This window comes from Bombyx mori, chromosome 10, assembly GCF_030269925.1.
Source record: "Bombyx mori chromosome 10, ASM3026992v2".
Lineage (NCBI taxonomy): Eukaryota > Metazoa > Arthropoda > Insecta > Lepidoptera > Bombycidae > Bombyx > Bombyx mori.
The window spans coordinates 4,939,591-4,959,489 of NC_085116.1; the positions used below are offsets into that span (position 1 = coordinate 4,939,591).

The window sequence follows — 19,899 nt, forward strand, 5'->3', positions numbered from 1 at the left end:
TTACAGGACAATTCGGGAACTCTACCCATTCGAACAAAAAACAGAAAAGAGAATTTATCAGAATCGGTTCAAGCATTCTCGAAAAATCGGTGAACATATGTTACCGGAAATGTATGAAATCAAGGAATTGTATACAAATCCTAGGAAATGTGTACAATTCCGATACCATTTAGGAAATGTATAAAATATTGTTTGAAAAACTATTTAATGCATAGATATCCTAGGAAATGTATAAATTTCCTCGGAATTGTATATAATTCCAATATCGTATTAGGAAATGTATAAAGTAAATGCTTTCTGTAATAAAACACGTTGTTAAGAATATTTTTTTATTATAACACTTATTGAGACAATCGGGTAACAGTCATACCGTAAAATAATAATAATATATTCATATTATCTTACTAATTAAAACTTCTAAAATCAACTATTTATTAACTTTTAACGTATCACAAAATCAACTTATATTTATTCTTATAAAATCAAATTTTCATTTGGCAAGTAATCAGTCTGATAATTAAGTAATTATAAATGTCAAAGTATAAAAGTAAATCTTTATATTATAATACTTTGTCAGTCCATATAGCTTTTATTTATTTTTGCAGGGTAAGCTCGAATGGCATTTGGAAGTACATAATACTTTATTTTTAAAACACAGACATCTTGATGTAGCACAGTTTTTCTTGCAAAGGCACTTCTTAAATCCCTGGCCGGTCCAGTGGATTGCAAGTTGGCAACTGACCGTAGTGGAAGACTCGTCCCGCTGTCCCCGCGTACCCACCAATATCTTAAATGTTTTACATTTCCGATTGCTATTTAGGAAATGTATAGATTTCCTAGCAAATGTGTAATGTGTAAGTATTATATAATTTATTTCACACATTTCCGTGCGATTTTAGGAATTACATACATTTCCTAGGAATTGTATACAATGACGGATTACATATATTTCCGTTAAAACATACATAGATAAAAAAATGGTGGTCGAATTGATAGCCTCCTCTTTTGAAATCGGTTAAAAAGCGTGATTTTGGTATCTTAAATAGCTCCTTAACATTTTATTATTCAAAAATATTTTCACTTTCTATGTAAATGAAGTCGCGGATAAAATTTACCGTTATTCCAAAGTTACTATTCCACGCGGACAAAGTCGCGAGCAAAAGTAATAATAATATGTAATTATTGTAATGTATGCATATCGACGCTTGAAAGGCAAACGTGACTAAGCGACAATGCGTGAACTTTACAGTAGACTAATTTAAAGTTGAAATACCTGAAAACAAAATTTATTTTAACGAATCTAGCTGTAGTAGAATCTAGCTAGTAGCAGCAGAAGGATTGAAATTATTTTAATAGACCTAGAAATATATATTTTTTGCGTATCGAATATGGTTATTGCCTATTATTTATGTACAAAGCAGTTATAGTCGCTTAGTCACTTTTGCCTTTCAAGCGTCGAATTATGTATGTAATATAAAATATAATGCTTTAATGATCTGTGCTACAAAAACACAGCTCTCTTTCTTTACGTTACAACCCATCTTTACATCGACTTCTGCCATCATTGTCACTAACTCCGGAGTAGTTCCATTTCCGTAGCATGGCTGTCACTTGCACGCCGATTTTAAACGCGATGTTCTGATTTCAATTTTCGAAGTTCTGTAAGAAATAGAACGCTGTAAATATAACGATTTAGCTACCTCGATAACTATCTTTTTTTTTTTTTTATTGCTAAGATGTGTGGACGAGCACACAGCCCACCTGGTGTTAAGTGGTTACTGGAGCCCATAAACATCCACAACGTAAATGCGCCACCCACCTTGAGATACAAGTTCTGAGGTCTCAAGTATAGTTACAACGGCTGCCCCACCCTTCAAACCGAAACGCATTACTGCTTCACGGCAGAAATAGGCAGGGTGGTGGTACCCACACGCGCGGACTCACAAGAGGTCCTACCACCAGTAAGTATCTAATATACGCTATTGAGCACTATGAATTTTCTGCTTAACAAGAGCCGTAAACACATGAACACATGACGACATAGCCTTTGTAATTAGAGCAACATGCATCATTAATCTGGTCGATCTATGCTTTTAACTTAGGTCCTTCACCTTCCCACGTTAGAAAATTATATTTTATCCCTTAATTTCTTCTAATAAAATACATATCTATAACACGGTCTCAAATGACTTGGACGGCCAAAAAATAACGTCGTGTAATAAAATTCAGAGTTGTAAAAATTGTAATTTGGCTCTGGCTTTCTTACTGGTGGTAGGACCTCTTGTGAATCTGTACGGGTAGCTACCACCGCCCTGCTTATTTCTGCCGTGAAGCAGTAATGCGTTTCGGTTTGAAGGGTGGGGCAGCCGTTGTAACTATACTTGACACCTTAGAACTTACATTTCAAGGTGGGTGGCGCATTTACGTCGTAGATGTCTATGGGCTCCAGTCACCACAACACCAGGTCAGCTGTGAGCTCGTCCACCCATCTAAGTAATAAAAATAAAAACCGGATACCATTACCGCCCTGCCTGTTTCTGTCGTGAAGCTATAACGCGGTTCGATTCGTAATATGGCACAGCCGTTGTACTGTACAACCGATCTCATGTCTCATCTCATCTGATCTCATAAGTTTCAATGTCGCAAGGTGCACCTGCAAGGTACTTCATATATGTGCTGGAGTGACCACTTAATCTCAGATATACCGTGAAGATAACTGGCCATTTAAAGGATGTATGAAATTACTATCCATGATATCACTTTGCGACAACAATAAATATAGAGAAAATTAATTTAAAAAAAACCATAGCACAGTAAATAAATATTGTGCGGAACACACGCTGGCGCGTTGCTCTGGATTCGACGAGCAACGCGCCGCCCTCGTCGCGGTCATTGGAGAGGACCTCTCGCTGCCGCGCGTCGTGGCTACGATGCTCGGCAGCGACGCGTCCTGGAAGGCGATGCTCGACTTCTGCGAGTCCACCATCTCGCAGAAGGAGGCGGCGGAGCGAGAGAGGGAGAGCTCTTCCCTTTCCGCACCGATCCGTCGCCGTCGAGCCGGGGGCCGGAGGCGGGAATACGCCCGTACGTCCCGGCCCCTGTAGGTGGCGGCCTCCCCCCGGTGAAGGTCAAGGGGCGACCTGAGGGGGTGAGGCCGCGCGGCGCGCTACCAGCACTCTAGCGCGCTGTCGTGGAGTGAATAGAGCGACCGGTCGACGGTGTATCGCGTCCCGACCCGGCAGGCTGGTTCTGGTCCAGCGGGGTATTCCGGGACACCAGCGGCACCGTCTGGGCGGCCCGACGGGCTGCCGTACCGAGACGGCTGACGTTTTAGAGCCTTCGATTCGCCTCGAAGGCTCCGTCGGCTGGGCGTCCTTGGGGTGAGCCGCGCCGTCTGGTTGTAGTGTTGACCGCGGTAGCCCCCCTACCTCATCCGGGTTCTGACCTCGGAGGGGATCGGACGTCGGGTGTAAGAGTGCAGAGGAGTCGTTTAGTGGGTGGGCTCTAAAATCCTTGGGCCCGCGGTCTGCTCACAACACCATGCAGATCGTTGAGTCTCACATACCCCGCGCGCCCCTTTTGCGCGGGGACCTCGTAGGAGGTTCGGCCCTCTACCCGAAAAAAAAAAAAAAAAAAAAAGTAAATAAATATTGTGATACAAAACAAAATCGTTATTACTATATTCCTTTTAAGAAAGTATAAACTATTATATGTATGTATGCATATATGTATTTGTAATTTAATATAAATATTATCGCACCCACCACTATTTACTCTGCACTACCTTTGGTTGACTGGTCATCATCATCTTAGGCCTTACAGCCCAGGGTGGGCCTTAGCCTGGTCCAGTATGTCTCTCCAGACTGCTCTGTTCAGGGCTTTCTCCTTCCAGTTCTTGACGCTGATATTTTTGAGGTCGCGCTCCACGCCATCCAACCATCGGAGTTTGGGTCTGCCACGACTTCTGCGGCCCTCTGGTTTGCCATAGAGCAATTGTCTTGGCATTCTGGTACTCTCCATTCGAACCACATGTCCTGCCCATCGTAGGCGTCCAATCTTTATAGTTGTTATGATGTTAGGATCTTTGTAAACATCATACAACTCGTGGTTATAGCGCGTCCTCCATATCTCGTTTTCCCGCACAGCACCGAATATCCGTCTTAGAATCTTACGCTCGAACACAAGTAGACGGTTCTCATCTTTTTTGCTGAGTACCCATGTCTCTGAGCCATAAATAAGAATGGGTCTCAGTAGGGTCTTGTATAAAAGAATTTTGATATTTCGTGACAGAATTTTGGAACAGAAATATTTAAGCAGGCCGAAGTAGCATTTATTCGCCGACAGTATTCTCTTAACTATTTCTGCTGTTATATTATTATTATTCGTTATCAGAGAACCAAGATATACAAATTCATTCACAGATCCAAAAGTATGCTGGCCAATATTTTTATGCGCTGTGTCCTCACGTAAGTCCCTCGACACCCTCAGGAATTTAGTTTTGTCTGCGTTTACTTGGAGACCGGCTTCGAGAGACGAGGCCTCGAGAGCAAGGTACGCACTTTCTACTGCGAGAGCTGATCTGCCAATGACGTCAATATCATCCGCATATCCCAGTACTTGAGCGGATTTGTAATATATATTGCCCGTCGTCTCTATTGCTGAGTCACGGATACACTTATCGAGTGCAACATTGAAAAGAAGGCAGGAGAGGGTATCACCCTGCGTTAGTCCATCATGGGTTCTAAAAGGATCCGATAGGTCTGTTTGGATCTTAACAATGCTTTGCGATGCAACCAGTGTCATCCTTGTTAAAGATATAAGCTTCGGTGGTACGCCAATCTCATGCATAGCCTGGTATAGGAAATCACGGCTTATGTTGTCGTAGGCAGCTTTAAAATCAATAAAAAGGTGATACGTATCAGCATTAAATTCAAGAGTTTTTTCAAGTATTTGTCGTAGGGAGAAGATTTGGTCGATGGTTGATCTGCCAGGTCGGAAACCACACTGATATTCTCCTAGTCTAGGCTCCACGAAAGGTTTTAATTTGCCAAAGAGAACGTTCGCAAATATCTTATATGCTGTATTGAGGAGTGAAATGCCTCGATAGTTCTGACAGTCGAGAACATCGCCCTTCTTGTGGAGAGGACAAATAACCGCTGTGTTCCATTCCTCAGGCATAACTTCAGAATTCCATATCTGCAGTACTAGTTTATGGAATTCCTCTTCAAACTGGGACCCAGCGTATTTGGTTGGTTGACTGGTAGAGAATGCTTTAGGCATAAACTCCGCCAATGTAAATTTTACATGAAGTGTAATAAAAAAATAAATAAAAAAATCGCATTGTTTACAAATCGAACATACTAAATATACATTGTAGCCGGTTACAATCGTTTACAATCATACGCGTATAGTGCATTTATAAATTAACAGAGCGTATAATTAGACGAACAAATTTGGCCCTGTCGATATCATTGGACGCGCTCGCGGGATTCCTAGAGTCGCAACCGGCCAGGGGATGTCAACTTTTAATTAATTAGCCAGATCAATCAGCTGATAATTAATTTTGTTTGTTAGGGGCGATTTTTCATTCAACAAATAAACTGTAACTTAGTTAACTAAATATTGAATTTATTTTAAATTATTTCGTTCATAGGACAGTTTTTTTTTGTTATATATTTATGTTGTAATGAAATGAATGATGTAATGAATGAATGTTAAATAATGAAAGCTTATGTTTTTTTAAATTTTCGAACGTTTTGAAATTTGAATTAGAAAATTTTTTGCGCGGTATGACTTCAGCGAGGTTAGAAAGTATTATATTAATTTATCTACCAGTTTTGGGTAATTTTGTAGTTTCAAATAAACATTTTTAAACAAGTTAGCAATTAATTTCGAATTAATTCCATTTCATGTATCGTGTGGCGACGCTATTTAACGAGAGATAAAAAATGTTAAGGACAGTAAACACGGTCCAAGATGAGGCTTCTCTACTGAATACATTGCTGAGATGATTGGAACCACAGAAAATGAGATATCAAAGTTATCGTGCCAATAGTAAAATGGTTGAACGACACCGAGATGGGGTGAAGTTCATAACGACCCAACGATGAAAATATTTTTTTGCAAATTGCCGCGAGAAGACACCGTAATTTTGCATGGCCATGCAGTTGGTATAAAGCAAAGCACCAGTTGGTTCGAGTGGAAGTGGAGTGGAATTGTGAGGAAAAAACTGCAAAACTGATAGCATCCCTGACCGACATGTGACATGCGACTGTACCTAACACAATGTAGACTGTTGTAGACAGAGATACACGGAGAAAATTTGTGCAAGGAGTGGTCAGAGAACAGTCTTCAAGCTAGATATAGTTTTCAAAAATAAAGATATCGACTTGGAAAAAAATAAGACGAAGAAGACTTTGATATCTTGATTCAAAGCATGAAAAACCGCTGCACGACCGTTGTTAACGTCGTAAGTTGACTACTGATTTTTGGGAATAATTTAAAAAACGGAATAGTTTTTCACTCTCTTTTGACAAACATATTCATTATTAATTTTCTATTATTCCACAAATTTGGTTTTTATTTAAATGTATATTTCAATTTTTTCAAAAAAAAATTTTTGTGTCTATCTAAAGACTAGCCTGATAAATAGGCTTAATGAAAATATGTACAGGCTTTATTTACATTGTACATGTTTTTATTTATATATAATTTTGAATTAATTTAGAAAATCCGAGATATCCCGAGGCAGTGTTTACATGTGTATTTTACATTTGCCTCATTAGAATTTCAAAATCAGCCCTAGTCTATAAAGTTTTGTTTTTGGATGGAGTACTTACTGGTTTAGACATTATAAGTTGTTGGATTCGAAATTCAGAGTTAAAATTGTTGTTGGCTTTTTAGGTTAGTCTGGTTGCTATTTTCGACTGGTCGTAGGTCTGTCGAGGCGATTCGCCCAGCCCTTGTGGACTGGATGAATCGTGACCGAGGACGCCTCACTATCCGGCTCACGCAGGTGCTCACTGGGCATGGTTGCTTCGATGAGTTCCTGCACCCGATCAGAGCCGAGCCGATGGCAGAGTGCCACCATTGTGGTTGCGACTTGGACATGGCAGAGCATACGCTCGTCGCCGGCCTCACAAGGCGCCGTGTCCTGGTCGCAAAAATAGGAAACGACTTGTCGTTGCCGAGTGTTGTGGCATCGATGCTCGGCGACGACGAGTTGTGGAAGGCGATGCTCGACGTGCTGCGAGTGCACCATCTCGCAGAAGTAGGCGGCGGGGCGCGTGAGAGACACACAAGCTCGCCGCCGTCGAGCGGGGGCCAGGGAGGCGGATCTCACCCAAGCCCTGGCCCTCTAAATGTTTCGGGTCCCCTTCACTTGTCGGTCTGGGGACCGGCGAAGGGGGCCTAAGAAGAAGACGTGCAAGCTGCTCTGCACGTTTAATTACTAATGGCACATTAACGCTCTAGTATGGCCACGGCTATGGCGGATTAGTTTTAGGATGGTTGCCACCAGTGTATCCGAGAAATAGTAAAAACGCAATTATTTACATACTTACATATCATATTTTCCGTTAACAATATTAATGCGGATGTAGTTTCCGTATTTGATGTTTTGAATGTTTTTTTTATATTATTTTATTCCAATTATTTGATTCGGAACCGTGATTGACGAACAGATACAATTAAGTTAAATAATTTACAAAGTTTGAAAAAAAAAAAAAAAAAACGTCTAAATAGCAAATCGAACTAACAATCGTTTTTTTTTAATGTTTTTGATATTTATCACGATATTAGAGCGAAGCTATAAAATTATTGTGTTGTCGAAAGTCCTTGATACACGTGCAAAATTATTCAAGTTAAGCGCACGTTTTGAAGTAAATGAAAATGTATTTTAAAGACTTCGTTACATACAAACATATCAAACTATAGTAGGGCAGCCCACGATGCTAAATGAGGATTTACAGGATTTACTCGAGCGTCATAGAGACCTATTACTAATAAAGGCGTTTTAAAAATGTGAATTAACCAGAAAGTTGACTAAGCGATGCATCTAGCATTATTACTTGGTAGAAATTAGCTAGATGATGGTACGCATTCATGGTATCTACCCTCTGACCTAAAATGAAGAAAAATGTAATCCTGCTTAGTTAACATAAGAACTAACAGAAGCTTAGTCTACGATTAAAGCAGGTGTATAATTGAGAATACGACTTCATGTCAAGGTTACTACAAGGTAGGTACAAGATTACGAACTCATGTCAAAGTTACATTGACTACTACTATAAACTTACAAATCGTAATTCATATTATTAATATTTGTAATAATCACAGAAATAGATCACGTAAACACGCAGCTGTATTTAGACATGCTTACTACAAATACATAAAAAAAAAACACATCCAAAATTGAATTTAAATTTATAAATAATTAAATGAACAATTAATTAATCCCGTCAAGTGAACAATGGATCACCCCTGAAATATTTACAGGCGGAAACAAATCGCCACCGCGATATATAAGCGGACTAGGTACGTGCGATCTGGATCAATCACAGAATCGAGACAGTCAAGTCATCGTATTACTGTGATTTATTGGCCGGGAACAAACGAGAATGGTGCGTGCTCGTGATCAAACGTAACAGTGATAACTGATAATAATAATAATAATAGTAGCATCGAGTTTTTTATTATTATTATTAACATGTACTATGTTGAAAGTTTTGTTAATCGTGTCTTTCTGTTTCTGTTGCATGGATCTCGCGCAGGAGGAACTAGACAAAAATCAACTGCTGCGTAAGTTTATTAGACATACAATGTTAACTATTATTAAGCCTTGTTCGGACTAGGCGAGTATTTTAGTCGAGTACCGTGTGATTTAGTGGCTAAACTACTCGCCCGAAAAAATAGAACAAAATGGATTTTCTTGACTAAATTATTTACTAACCTACTCGACTAAATTTTTGGTGCTCAGACATATTTAGTGACTAAATTACTCGGTACTCGACTAAAATACTCGCCTAGTCCGAACAAGGCTTAAGCGTTTAAACGAATATATCTCAAATAACAGCCAATTTCGAACTTATCAAACGTATTGTGAGATAATTTTTATTTTTTAATTAGATATTTTTTAATGGTGGTAGAACCTCTTGTGAGTCCGGACGGGTGGGTACCACCACCTTGCCCATTTCTGACGTGTAGCAGTAATGCGTTTCGGTTTGGAGGGGGGGCAGCCGTTGTAACTATACTGAGACCTTAGAACTTATATCTCAAGGTGGGTGGCGCATTTATGTTGTAGATGTCTATGGGCTCCAGTAACCACCTAACACCAGGTGAGCTGTGAGCTCGTCCACCCTTCTAAGTAATAATAAAAAATAAAAAAAATTGAAATTTGGCGCGGTAATCCGACTATATGTTTAAATTATTTTGTTAACGACAGCCTTTCTGCCTGTTAAAAGGTTGATGACCGGTGACCTAGAGGGAATAAAGAATACATATCAGTAAAGTGGTCTTTGTGCAACAATGTACTAATTAGCGATAAATTTTCGCCATTTGAGTTCCTAAGTCGATGTGAATGTTGATTTTTATTTTATTGCCGTATCTATCTAGTCGTGCAGCAAAACTATGTTTCAAGTCATCGCCCAAACACAACGTAGAATAATTACCGTCTGCCACCTATCGATCCTACAAATCAACAATTAGTTCACCTTGAATTTAGTTTTCAGTTATTATTGAACCTATATACCTACTCTTTTAAAACAAAGACTTGTTTTAAACGACATTTTTTTCGGAAATCCCACGATACATCACGGAATCCATTATCTTCACACTATTTTTTTTTTTTTTATTCTTTTTTTCTGATCATAGCCGCAGCCTACCGATACATTTTTCAATCACAACGACGTTTGTCAAATATGATATTATGACTGGTTGTGCTCTTAACACGGGTTCTACTGTTGTTCTTGTTTTTTCTATCTATTTCAGTCTGAAGGAACTTTGACCTCGAGTTTAAAGACGTGGGCAAAATTCGCGTTATTGTATCTATACACTGAACAGTTGCCTGCGTAATTATGTAAATAAAAGGAATTTAATGTTTTCAGTACTGAAAAACGCTTTCGATGCCTTCGACCGCGAGAAGAAGGGTATCATCAGCACCGACATGATCGGGACTATTCTAGAAATGTTAGGTCATGAGCTTGATGATGACACGCTGAATGAAATCATTGATGAAATTGATGTTGATCGTAAGTATTATACAACTAAATAATCAAATGCGAAAAGCGGAATCCATAGAGGGCGGAATGGACGAGCTCACAGCCCACCTGGTGTTAAGTGGTTACTGGAGCCCATAGACATCTACCACGTAAATGCGCCACCCACCTTGAGATATAAGTTCTAAGGTTAAGTAATAGTTACAACAGCTGCCCCACCCTACAAACCGAAACGCATTACGGCTTCACGGCAAAAATAGGCTGGGTGGTGGTACCTACCCGTGCGGACTCACAAGAGGTCCTACCACCAATAAAGAAAGTCATTGTGCCAAATTAAAGAATAGTGGCAAATCATCTGTAGTTTTCATCTGCGATACATGATGCATCTGGGGGATCGTTAAAGTTCAATTCACACTTGCTTTGTTGGATATAATTTGGAAAATGCCGCCATTAATCATTTATAGTCTGCTGGACTTCAAGAGTTGTGGGAGCTATACTGGGTAATAACTTGAAAATTGAGCTTAGGGACGATGGTTTTATTTCTAGTTACAAATATAGGTACAATAAACGTTAAAGAAATTTGAAATGACCTTTATTCCCATATTCGCGATTGCAGTGTTGACGTCACAAAATATTAATATTAGAAAACACAAAATATTGAAATTGAGTACTTGTACTAAATTTAGGGAATAATTGTATCTAGAAGAATGTAGAGATGTGTAGGACTCTGATGAATTTACGGTACATTATGGCACCGTAATAAAATATTTACAATTGGTAATGATAGATTTAGGAAAATACAGTAAATCTACCGTTCTATGGAACCGTATCCACTAGACTAGAAGCTTAATTCAAAACTAGTTTAAATATGTGGCAATAGATGGCACTGTTAACAAAACTTGAAACTATTATGGTTTTTTGTAAGTGTTATAGATAGCACTAATTACTAATTTAGCTTTGAGATAAATAAAACAGTGTAAAATAGTGTAGTGTTAATCTAAAATTAAAATAAATAAAATATTTAGTAAAAATTATGGTACAATGTGGAAACTGAAATTGTTTGTCTTTATTAATATTTTTTATAGTGTACCCTTGGCGAAATTTGTGATTATAGAAGTATAAAATACAATCATAATAGTGTACAAACTTACAATTCCAATTAATTATAGTCGAATTTCGACTACTGCGGTACCTCTAGTTTCTTTAGAAATATGATAAAAGAGTAGAAAAACTAAAAAAATAATTACACTTCACTATTTATTACATGTAATGTTGCCATTAACACAAAAATTCGTTTTGGAAGATCATTGAAAATTACAAAAATAACGTCTCACCGTGACAATGTTTTCACATTGCCGTGACCAGGATTCGAACCTGGGTTACTACGGCCACAACGTAGGGTCCTAACCACTAGACGATCACGGCTATTGAGACATGTAAGCAATTGGCGAATTTACGAATAGCTTTCTGAATTTTTAAACAAATATAATTTAATTAATTTTCCTATTACATATTTTGGTGTACATAAATCAAATAATATACATACATTAAGTACACTGGTCATTGCCAGACAATCGGCGTTCCCAGGATAGTATCGTCAACGATATAAAATTCACCCAAACTGAGTTCACTCAATTCACAAGAATGAGTTTAAAAACAAATTAGGTATGTATGTATATGAATGTACTGACCGATACAATTAAATATTGGCGTGGGCGATAGATCTATTTGCATCAACACCGTTATTATTATTATCGTTTTGTTGACGTATACAGAAAACGGGTTCACATTTCCACTATTTATTTTTAACACCTCTATCTGATAACCCTAAGTATGATTAATGATGATAATACAACAACAAAAAATGTGTGCGTGTACTAGTGTACACACGTAAGAAGTGAAACTTGTTTATGGCCTTATTTTTCGAAAAATGATCTACATGCAACTTTCTAGAAATTGGTTAAATAAAGTTAAATTAGATAAAGTTTAAACAAAAGGATTTTATTATCATAGACATGAATACAAAAAAGTTAAATTAGATAAAAAATGTGTGCGTGTACTAGTGTACACACGTAAGAAGTGAAACTTGTTTATGGCCTTATTTTTCGAAAAATGATCTACATGCAACTTTCTAGAAATTGGTTAAATAAAGTTAAATTAGATAAAGTTTAAACAAAAGGATTTTATTATCATAGACATGAATACAAAAAAATGTGTGCGTGTACTAGTGTACACACGTAAGAAGTGAAACTTGTTTATGGCCTTATTTTTCGAAAAATGATCTACATGCAACTTTCTAGAAATTGGTTAAATAAAGTTAAATTAGATAAAGTTTAAACAAAAGGATTTTATTATCATAGACATGAATACAAAAAAGTTAAATTAGATAAAGTTTAAACAAAAGGATTTTATTATCATAGACATGAATACAAAACAGATGGCGCGTAACGGAAAAAAGTGACGCGTAACCGAAAAATGTGACGGTAAATTTTTTTCCAACGCCGATAAGGAAGTTTCACTTCAATAAAGTTTAAACAAAAGGATTTTATTATCATAGACATGAATACAAAACAGATGGCGCGTAACGGAAAAAAATGTGTGCGTGTACTAGTGTACACACGTAAGAAGTGAAACTTATTTATGGCCTTATTTTTCGAAAAATGATCTACATGCAACTTTCTAGAAATTGGTTAAATAAAGTTAAATTAGATAAAGTTTAAACAAAAGGATTTTATTATCATAGACATGAATACAAAAAAGTTAAATTAGATAAAGTTTAAACAAAAGGATTTTATTATCATAGACATGAATACAAAACAGATGGCGCGTAACGGAAAAATGTGACCCGTAACCGAAAAATGTGACGGTAAATTTTTTTCCAACGCCGATAAGGAAGTTTCACTTCAAAAAAGTGACGCGTAACCGAAAAATGTGACGGTAAATTTTTTTCCAACGCCGATAAGGAAGTTTCACTTCAAAAAATAAAAGAAAAAAATATATCATTAACCTATTATGTGTACAACTGTTTTTTGTAAGTTATTAATAAATTTTTTTACATAAATGAGCGATTGATCATTATTTTAAATTTCGTTAATTATCACAAACCGTACTGTTCATTTATCTTTATTAATATACACTAGGATGAAAAGAGTTAAAATGTAAAATAAATACAGTAGATACAAATTATATTTTAAATTCTAACAACGATCTCTTCCGACAATAGCAACGGGTGAGAGAAAGAGCATTAACGGAGAAAGCATGGGTCGTTTGGATTGTCGATAATCCCATTCTCACGGACCTTTGTATATCATTAAACACACACATTATGTGTAAGGTGCTAAAAAATATATTTATCATTCTAGATAGTGGTCAGTTAGAGTTCAATGAGTTCTGCACACTCGCAGCAAAGTTTTTAACAGAGGAAGATCAGGATGACGAAACCATGAGACAGGAACTGAAGGAAGCATTCCGGTTATACGACAAAGAAGGTATTTGGTTATATTTGACACGTTTTTATTCGTTTGGTATAGTTATTTTTGGTCTACATATTGCTAGTGCACGAGGCTTAGCCTTGGAGACTGCTAACATCTGCCCTACTAAGAGCAATGCTTCGCTGAATCTCCGAGAGGATCGGAATCGCGTCTCACTGAGAAGATCCGGCGAGACACTTAGCGGGCTACCTATTCGTTGGTAGCATAAGAGACTATTCCGGCTACGCCTGGACGGGTAGGTGAGCTCACGGTATCAATCTGAAAGAATTTGCTAACATTAGCCCTAACAAGAGCAGTGCTTCGCAAAATCTACCACCATCGGAATCGCAACCCACTGAGTTCGGTGAATTCAGTGGGTTCAAGTGAACTATGTCTTAGGGTAACCTGTATCTATCTAGTTATGTAACGGAATCTTTTAACGTAATTTTCACCAACCTGTTATTTTCCATTATCTTTAAAATTTACAGACGTATAAATAGGATCGATGGCTTTACAATAATTGATTTTATTTTGACTTATAACCGGCTAAAAATTTTTTTTAACTTAATTTTTAAGTTTAGCTTGCTATTAAAACGTGTTTTTTTTCTACATTTTTTGTTTCTTACGTTATTATTTCATATCTTCTTTAATGTCTTATTATGTTTACATGAATCAAGAAATAGATTACGATTCCGAGAACTTTTGATTTGTATCGATGATATTAGTTTTTTTTTCTTTTTCGATGTCATGTACTTATTAGATTAGTTTTTGTCCTATTTTTACACTCTTTTCTTGATTGTACTCTATCGGATCTATTTTGATAATATTTTAATAACATTGTGTGTGGAGTTAATTAATGATGAAATATGCGATTTTAAGCATAATGGCGAATAATCTGTAACGTTTTTATGTTTAGACTAGAGATAGGTAATGTTTCACTGATTTTATAGAACTATTCACAAACTCATTTCATTTTCTGTTGATTGAAACAGGTAATGGCTACATAACGACAGAAGTACTTAAGGAAATCTTCAAGGAATTAGATAACACAATTTCGCCCGAGGATTTGGATAACATGATTGAGGAAATTGACTCTGATGGATCGGGAACAGTAGACTTTGAAGGTATGCTTGGAGTTGGTTTTTTTGGTAATTTATTGTCTTGTTTTAAACAAGACGTCTGGGCCGAAGTTGAAGTAACAACGGCCTAAAGTGCCTAAGTTAGCGAAAAACCATCTCTATTGCCTAAGCTTAGTGAGAAAACAATCTATACTAATATTATAAAGCTAAAGAGTTTGTTTGATTGAACGCGCTAATCTCAGGAACTATGGTCCGATTTGAAAAATTCTTTCAGTGTTAGATAGCCTATTTATTGAGGAAAGCTATGTCTTGATCTTAGCGTGTTGTTATATAAAAATATAACAACACGCTAAGACCAAGACAAGCGGAGCACCAATAAAGAATGTTTCAAAATCGGGGTTTGAATCTCTTTTGAGAGCATCCACTGCGTGCGCTGCGAAAACGGTTAAAGTTTCGCTAAAGTAATGTATGAGAGTCTTCTCTGTATCTGTATCTGTCTAATGTATGAGGGTCTCTTTTGAAATCTGTTAAAAAGCGTGATTTTTGTATCTTATATAACTCTTTGACATTCTATTATTCAAAAATATTTTCACTTTCTACGTAAATGAAGAGGCAGGTAAAATTTAGCGTTATGCCAAAGTAACTATTCCACGCGGACGAAGTCGCGGGCAAAAGCTAGTAGCTTAATAAAGCGGTTTTGGTTAATTCATTTTTCTTGAACGCGCAATGGATTGTCAATCAACTGATGATTTTTGTTTTTTTTTTTTTTTTGTGTGTTTTGTGAGTTGATGCATTAGATTTACCAGACCATTAGACCTTGTGGCTTGCGGTGTAATTGAGTCGGCCTTGTTTGATATTTCGCTAAGAATTTCTTTTTTATAATTGAGTCGTCTATTGTCAAAGGTGCAATCTACCGCCCGATCAGCCTCCTCATGTCTCTAGGCAAACTGTATGAGCGTCTGCTCTACAATCGCCTTAGAGACTTCGTCTCATCCAAGGGCATTCTCATCGATGAACAATTCGGATTCCGTACAAATCACTCATGCGTTCAACAGGTGCACCGCCTCACGGAGCACATTCTTGTGGGGCTTAATCGACCAAAACCGTTATACACGGGAGCTCTCTTCTTCGACGTCGCAAAAGCGTTCGACAAAGTCTGGCACAACGGTTTGATTTTCAAACTATTCAACATGGGTGTGCCGGATAGTCTCGTGCTCATCATACGGGATTTCTTGTCGAACCGCTCTTTTCGATATCGAGTCGAGGGAACCCGCTCCTCCCCACGACCTCTCACAGCTGGAGTCCCGCAAGGCTCTGTCCTCTCACCCCTCCTATTTAGCTTATTCGTTAACGATATTCCCCGGTCGCCGCCGACCCATTTAGCTTTATTCGCCGACGACACGACTGTTTACTATTCCAGTAGAAACAAGTCCCTAATCGCGAAGAAGCTTCAGAGCGCAGCCCTAGCCCTAGGACAGTGGTTCCGAAAATGGCGCATAGACATCAACCCAGCGAAAAGTACTGCGGTGCTATTTCAGAGGGGAAGCTCCACACGGATTTCTTCCCGTATTAGGAGGAGGAATCTCACACCCCCGATTACTCTCTTTAGTCAATCCATACCCTGGGTCAGGAAGGTCAAGTACCTGGGCGTTACCCTGGATGCATCGATGACATTCCGCCCGCATATAAAATCAGTCCGTGACCGTGCCGCGTTTATTCTCGGTAGACTCTACCCCATGATCTGTAAGCGGAGTAAAATGTCGCTTCGGAACAAGGTGACACTTTACAAAACTTGCATAAGGCCCGTCATGACTTACGCGAGTGTGGTGTTCGCTCACGCGGCCCGCACACACATAGACACCCTTCAATCTCTACAATCCCGCTTTTGCAGGTTAGCCGTCGGAGCTCCGTGGTTCGTGAGGAACGTTGACCTACACGACGACCTGGGCCTCGAATCTATACAGAAATACATGAAGTCAGCGTCGGAACGGTACTTCGATAAGGCTATGCGTCATGATAATCGCCTTATCGTAGCCGCCGCTGACTACTCCCCGAATCCTGATCATGCAGGAGCCAGTCACCGTCGACGCCCTAGACACGTCCTTACGGATCCATCAGATCCAATAACCTTTGCACTAGACGCCTTCAGCTCTAAGAGCAGGCTTAGGGACCTCGGTAACCGTACTCGTCGAACTCGACAAAGAGTTCGCCGTGCAACCTAACCCATGAATCAGCTCGCTGAGTTTCTCGCCGGATCTTCTCAGCGGGTCGCGATTCCGATCCGGTAGTAGATTCATTCGCGAAGCAGCTACTCTTGAGTTGTTAGGTCTCCTTCGGAGGCGCTCGGGTAGCTGTTAGCAAATCCCACCCCTCCTGGCTGAGTCTTTGCTCGCCCACCTGTCCTGGTGAAACTGGAAAGGCCTCCGGGCCACCAGTAATCCTTCAATCACAAAAAAAAAAAAAAAAAAAAGGTGCAATCTGTGCATTTGGACAAAAACATTTTATTGATATTTCAATACAGATTGATTTGAATATAATCGTCTCCTTCAAAGAATACGGTTCAAAACCTGCATTAAATAAAAGTTAATACTTAACCTGTTATTTATCTAAGATGTCGTACAGAAGAGTTTTGTGACTGCCAATGGAATACAAAGTCAATAATTCTTTTTTCTTATTTACCAATAATTATCCAAAAGTCACATTGCCGGCTTTGATAATAGTCGACTCAATTTTGGGCGTCGTCCTTCTACTACATTGTCAAGCTTACGTGTCTTAACAGATACACGTTTTTTGTTTCAGAATTTCTTGAAGTGATGACTGGCGAATAAATTATTGTAAAGCAAATTATACAATTGCCTACTTCACAAAGACTAAAATCTCAATAAATAAGACACAAGCATGTTGCCTAATTGTCTTAATTCCTTTTAATGATTAAGGATGTTATTAAATTTTTAAGGTTATAATATTTTAGTGTACAAATTACTGCGCGTAGTAGTTTAAACTAGTTTAAATGTAAGATAAATAAAATAAAATAATAAAATCCAAATTTTTTTTTATTACAGCGCCATCTGTTAGATATATTGAAACTACACTGGTAATGCTATCTTAGTCTTGATTACGTTTTTAAATACGGCACGAGATGGCAGCACTCAACCGAAAAAAGAGTATTTTAAGGCTGACGTATTAAGATTTTGTTTAAAATTTAAAATAGATCGGAATCTGGGTAAATTCTCTAAATGTATTTGTTCCAACTTCTTGAAATTTTCTACGCTTCTTCGATAAAATTTCTTTGTTCATAATGGTGATGGTGCTTTATTATTTTCATCTGAGTAAATACATAGTACATTAGGTACTCTGTATTTGTTAAATTCACGAGCGTAAAAATTTAAAATTCATTACCTATTCATTTTTAAATGTAAATTTTAACATATGCACCTAATACGAAAAAAAATATTAGTGATACCACAGTAAACCTTGTATAATATTTTTGTCCTAAAACATTTTTTTTTACTTGCTCTATTTTATGGTAGGGATTTTAAACATATATTTTTTTTTTGGATTACCTAAGTTAATAAACATTTCACAAACCAATAGGATTTCCTCTTGATTTATGGAAAACCAAATATTTACAAATATTAACACAAAATACCGAAAGTCGGTGTTTCGAATTTAGATGTTTGGGACTGGAAAAAGGATAAGTTTTAGGACTCACTCAGTAGTTCGTTGATGCACAATTCAATTTTCTCACTGGCGAGAGTTATATGTGCTGATTGATCAACAAATCACAGTTTTATTGTATTTGCACCGGCACCATGTTTTTAGTTTTTTTTACACACACTTCGCGCCATTTTCATACGCGCGTAGTTTTTCTTGTAGTGTCAACAGATGGCGCGGATAGGGAATTGAGAAAGGAATAAGGAAAAGGAAGTCCCAACAGTCGGTTTTTTTCAATAGGTACCTAGTGCGAAGAAGGTCTTCCCCAAATTTAACGTGAAGATATTGACACACCCTGTAACGTAAACGATCTCTAAACCACAAATAATTACGACCTAAAAAGGCCAAATTTTATGTAACAACTACCTAATATCGAACGATTTTCTCGAACAATATAATATATTTACAGCAAAAACCTAAAACGCTTTTAGATTTCTCGAAATTATCAAATATTGTCGCAATCATGTAATTCATTGTACGTGCCCATAGCTATTGTATTTAAAAAAGTATTGATAGCAAAAACTACGGTGACCAAATGCAGACCAATGTTTGTTCTCAATCACGTTTCACTTTGAGACGGCGACACGACACGAAACCCCTCTTGTCGTGAGCACCGGAAATTACATATCCCATCCTGTGGACCGAATGGTAAACAGTCGACGTCGCCCAAAACACGTCATTACGGATCCTCCCGATCCATTAACGGTGCCTTCAAGTACCTCAAGCACCGGTCACCGTCCTCGCCGAACCCGTCGCTTGCGACGAAAGGCTCGACGAATAAATTGACCCATAGACACAGCCCACTGAGTTTCTCGCCGGATCTTCTCAGTGGGTCGTGTTTCCGATCTAGTTGTAGATTCTGCAAAGCACTGCTCTTGCTAGGGCCAGTGTTAGCAAAGTTTCCGGTTTGAGCCCTGTGAGCTCATCTACACGCTAGCTGGTGAAGCTGAAACAGCCTTTCAAGGCTATCAGGAAAGTTAGGAAAAAAGAAATACGTTTATTATTTTTCTTTGATATTTCTCGTAATGTAGAACATAATACCAAGGCCTTTTAGATGGATACTTAATAATTAAGACTATTGAATTCTTGAAATAGAAAATAAAACAAGCAACATAAGAAATCACCACATGCTTACAAGCAAGTTCTTGCTTTAATTACTTAGGGAGTAAGAAAATAATTTTCTATTTTTATTTTAAAATTTTCTCGTTAGGCCAACGTTCGTAAATGTTTTTAGCGCAATTCAGGGTTTACCGGATTACTTCAGAGTATGCTAAGATAAGCTTACGGTACGTTATCTTGTCCAAGCAGAGTTAAAAATACGAGAATCACAATGACAATCTTCATTAGGTATGTAAAGGCTGGAGTTCACACAACACAAAACACAACAAGAGTTCAATGCTTCGTTAATTTTTTTATTTATGA

General features: G+C 37.9%; 1 protein-coding gene, 1 long non-coding RNA gene and 1 other non-coding gene across 5 annotated transcripts; 1 reads left to right on the forward strand and 2 right to left on the reverse strand.

Annotated features, from left to right (window-relative positions):
* Window positions 1–315: 315 nt before the first annotated feature.
* On the reverse strand, window positions 316–12,256 carry LOC134199485 (uncharacterized). 2 transcript variants are annotated; one of them, XR_009973995.1, is made up of 2 exons: window positions 11,906–12,256; window positions 316–1,659 (listed from the first exon to the last, which is right to left on the reverse strand). It is a non-coding gene; the product is annotated as an uncharacterized LOC134199485 (long non-coding RNA). The 2 variants fall into 2 exon arrangements; XR_009973996.1 differs by having other exon boundaries at window positions 11,761–12,256.
* Window positions 8,555–17,809, forward strand: LOC101738760 (troponin C, isoallergen Bla g 6.0101). 2 transcript variants are annotated; one of them, XM_004930456.5, is made up of 6 exons: window positions 8,555–8,621; window positions 8,772–8,799; window positions 10,104–10,247; window positions 13,577–13,702; window positions 14,677–14,808; window positions 17,563–17,809. In XM_004930456.5, exons 1-6 carry the CDS (start codon window positions 8,619–8,621, stop codon window positions 17,589–17,591), a joined length of 462 nt encoding a protein of 153 aa, XP_004930513.3. In that variant the 5' UTR covers window positions 8,555–8,618; the 3' UTR covers window positions 17,592–17,809. The 2 variants fall into 2 exon arrangements, with proteins under 2 accessions (XP_004930513.3, XP_062526463.1); XM_062670479.1 differs by lacking the exon at window positions 8,555–8,621 and having other exon boundaries at window positions 8,670–8,799.
* TRNAH-GUG (transfer RNA histidin (anticodon GUG)) lies at window positions 11,568–11,639 on the reverse strand. The gene has a single exon. It is a non-coding gene; the product is annotated as a tRNA-His (tRNA).
* Window positions 17,810–19,899: the final 2,090 nt, after the last annotated feature.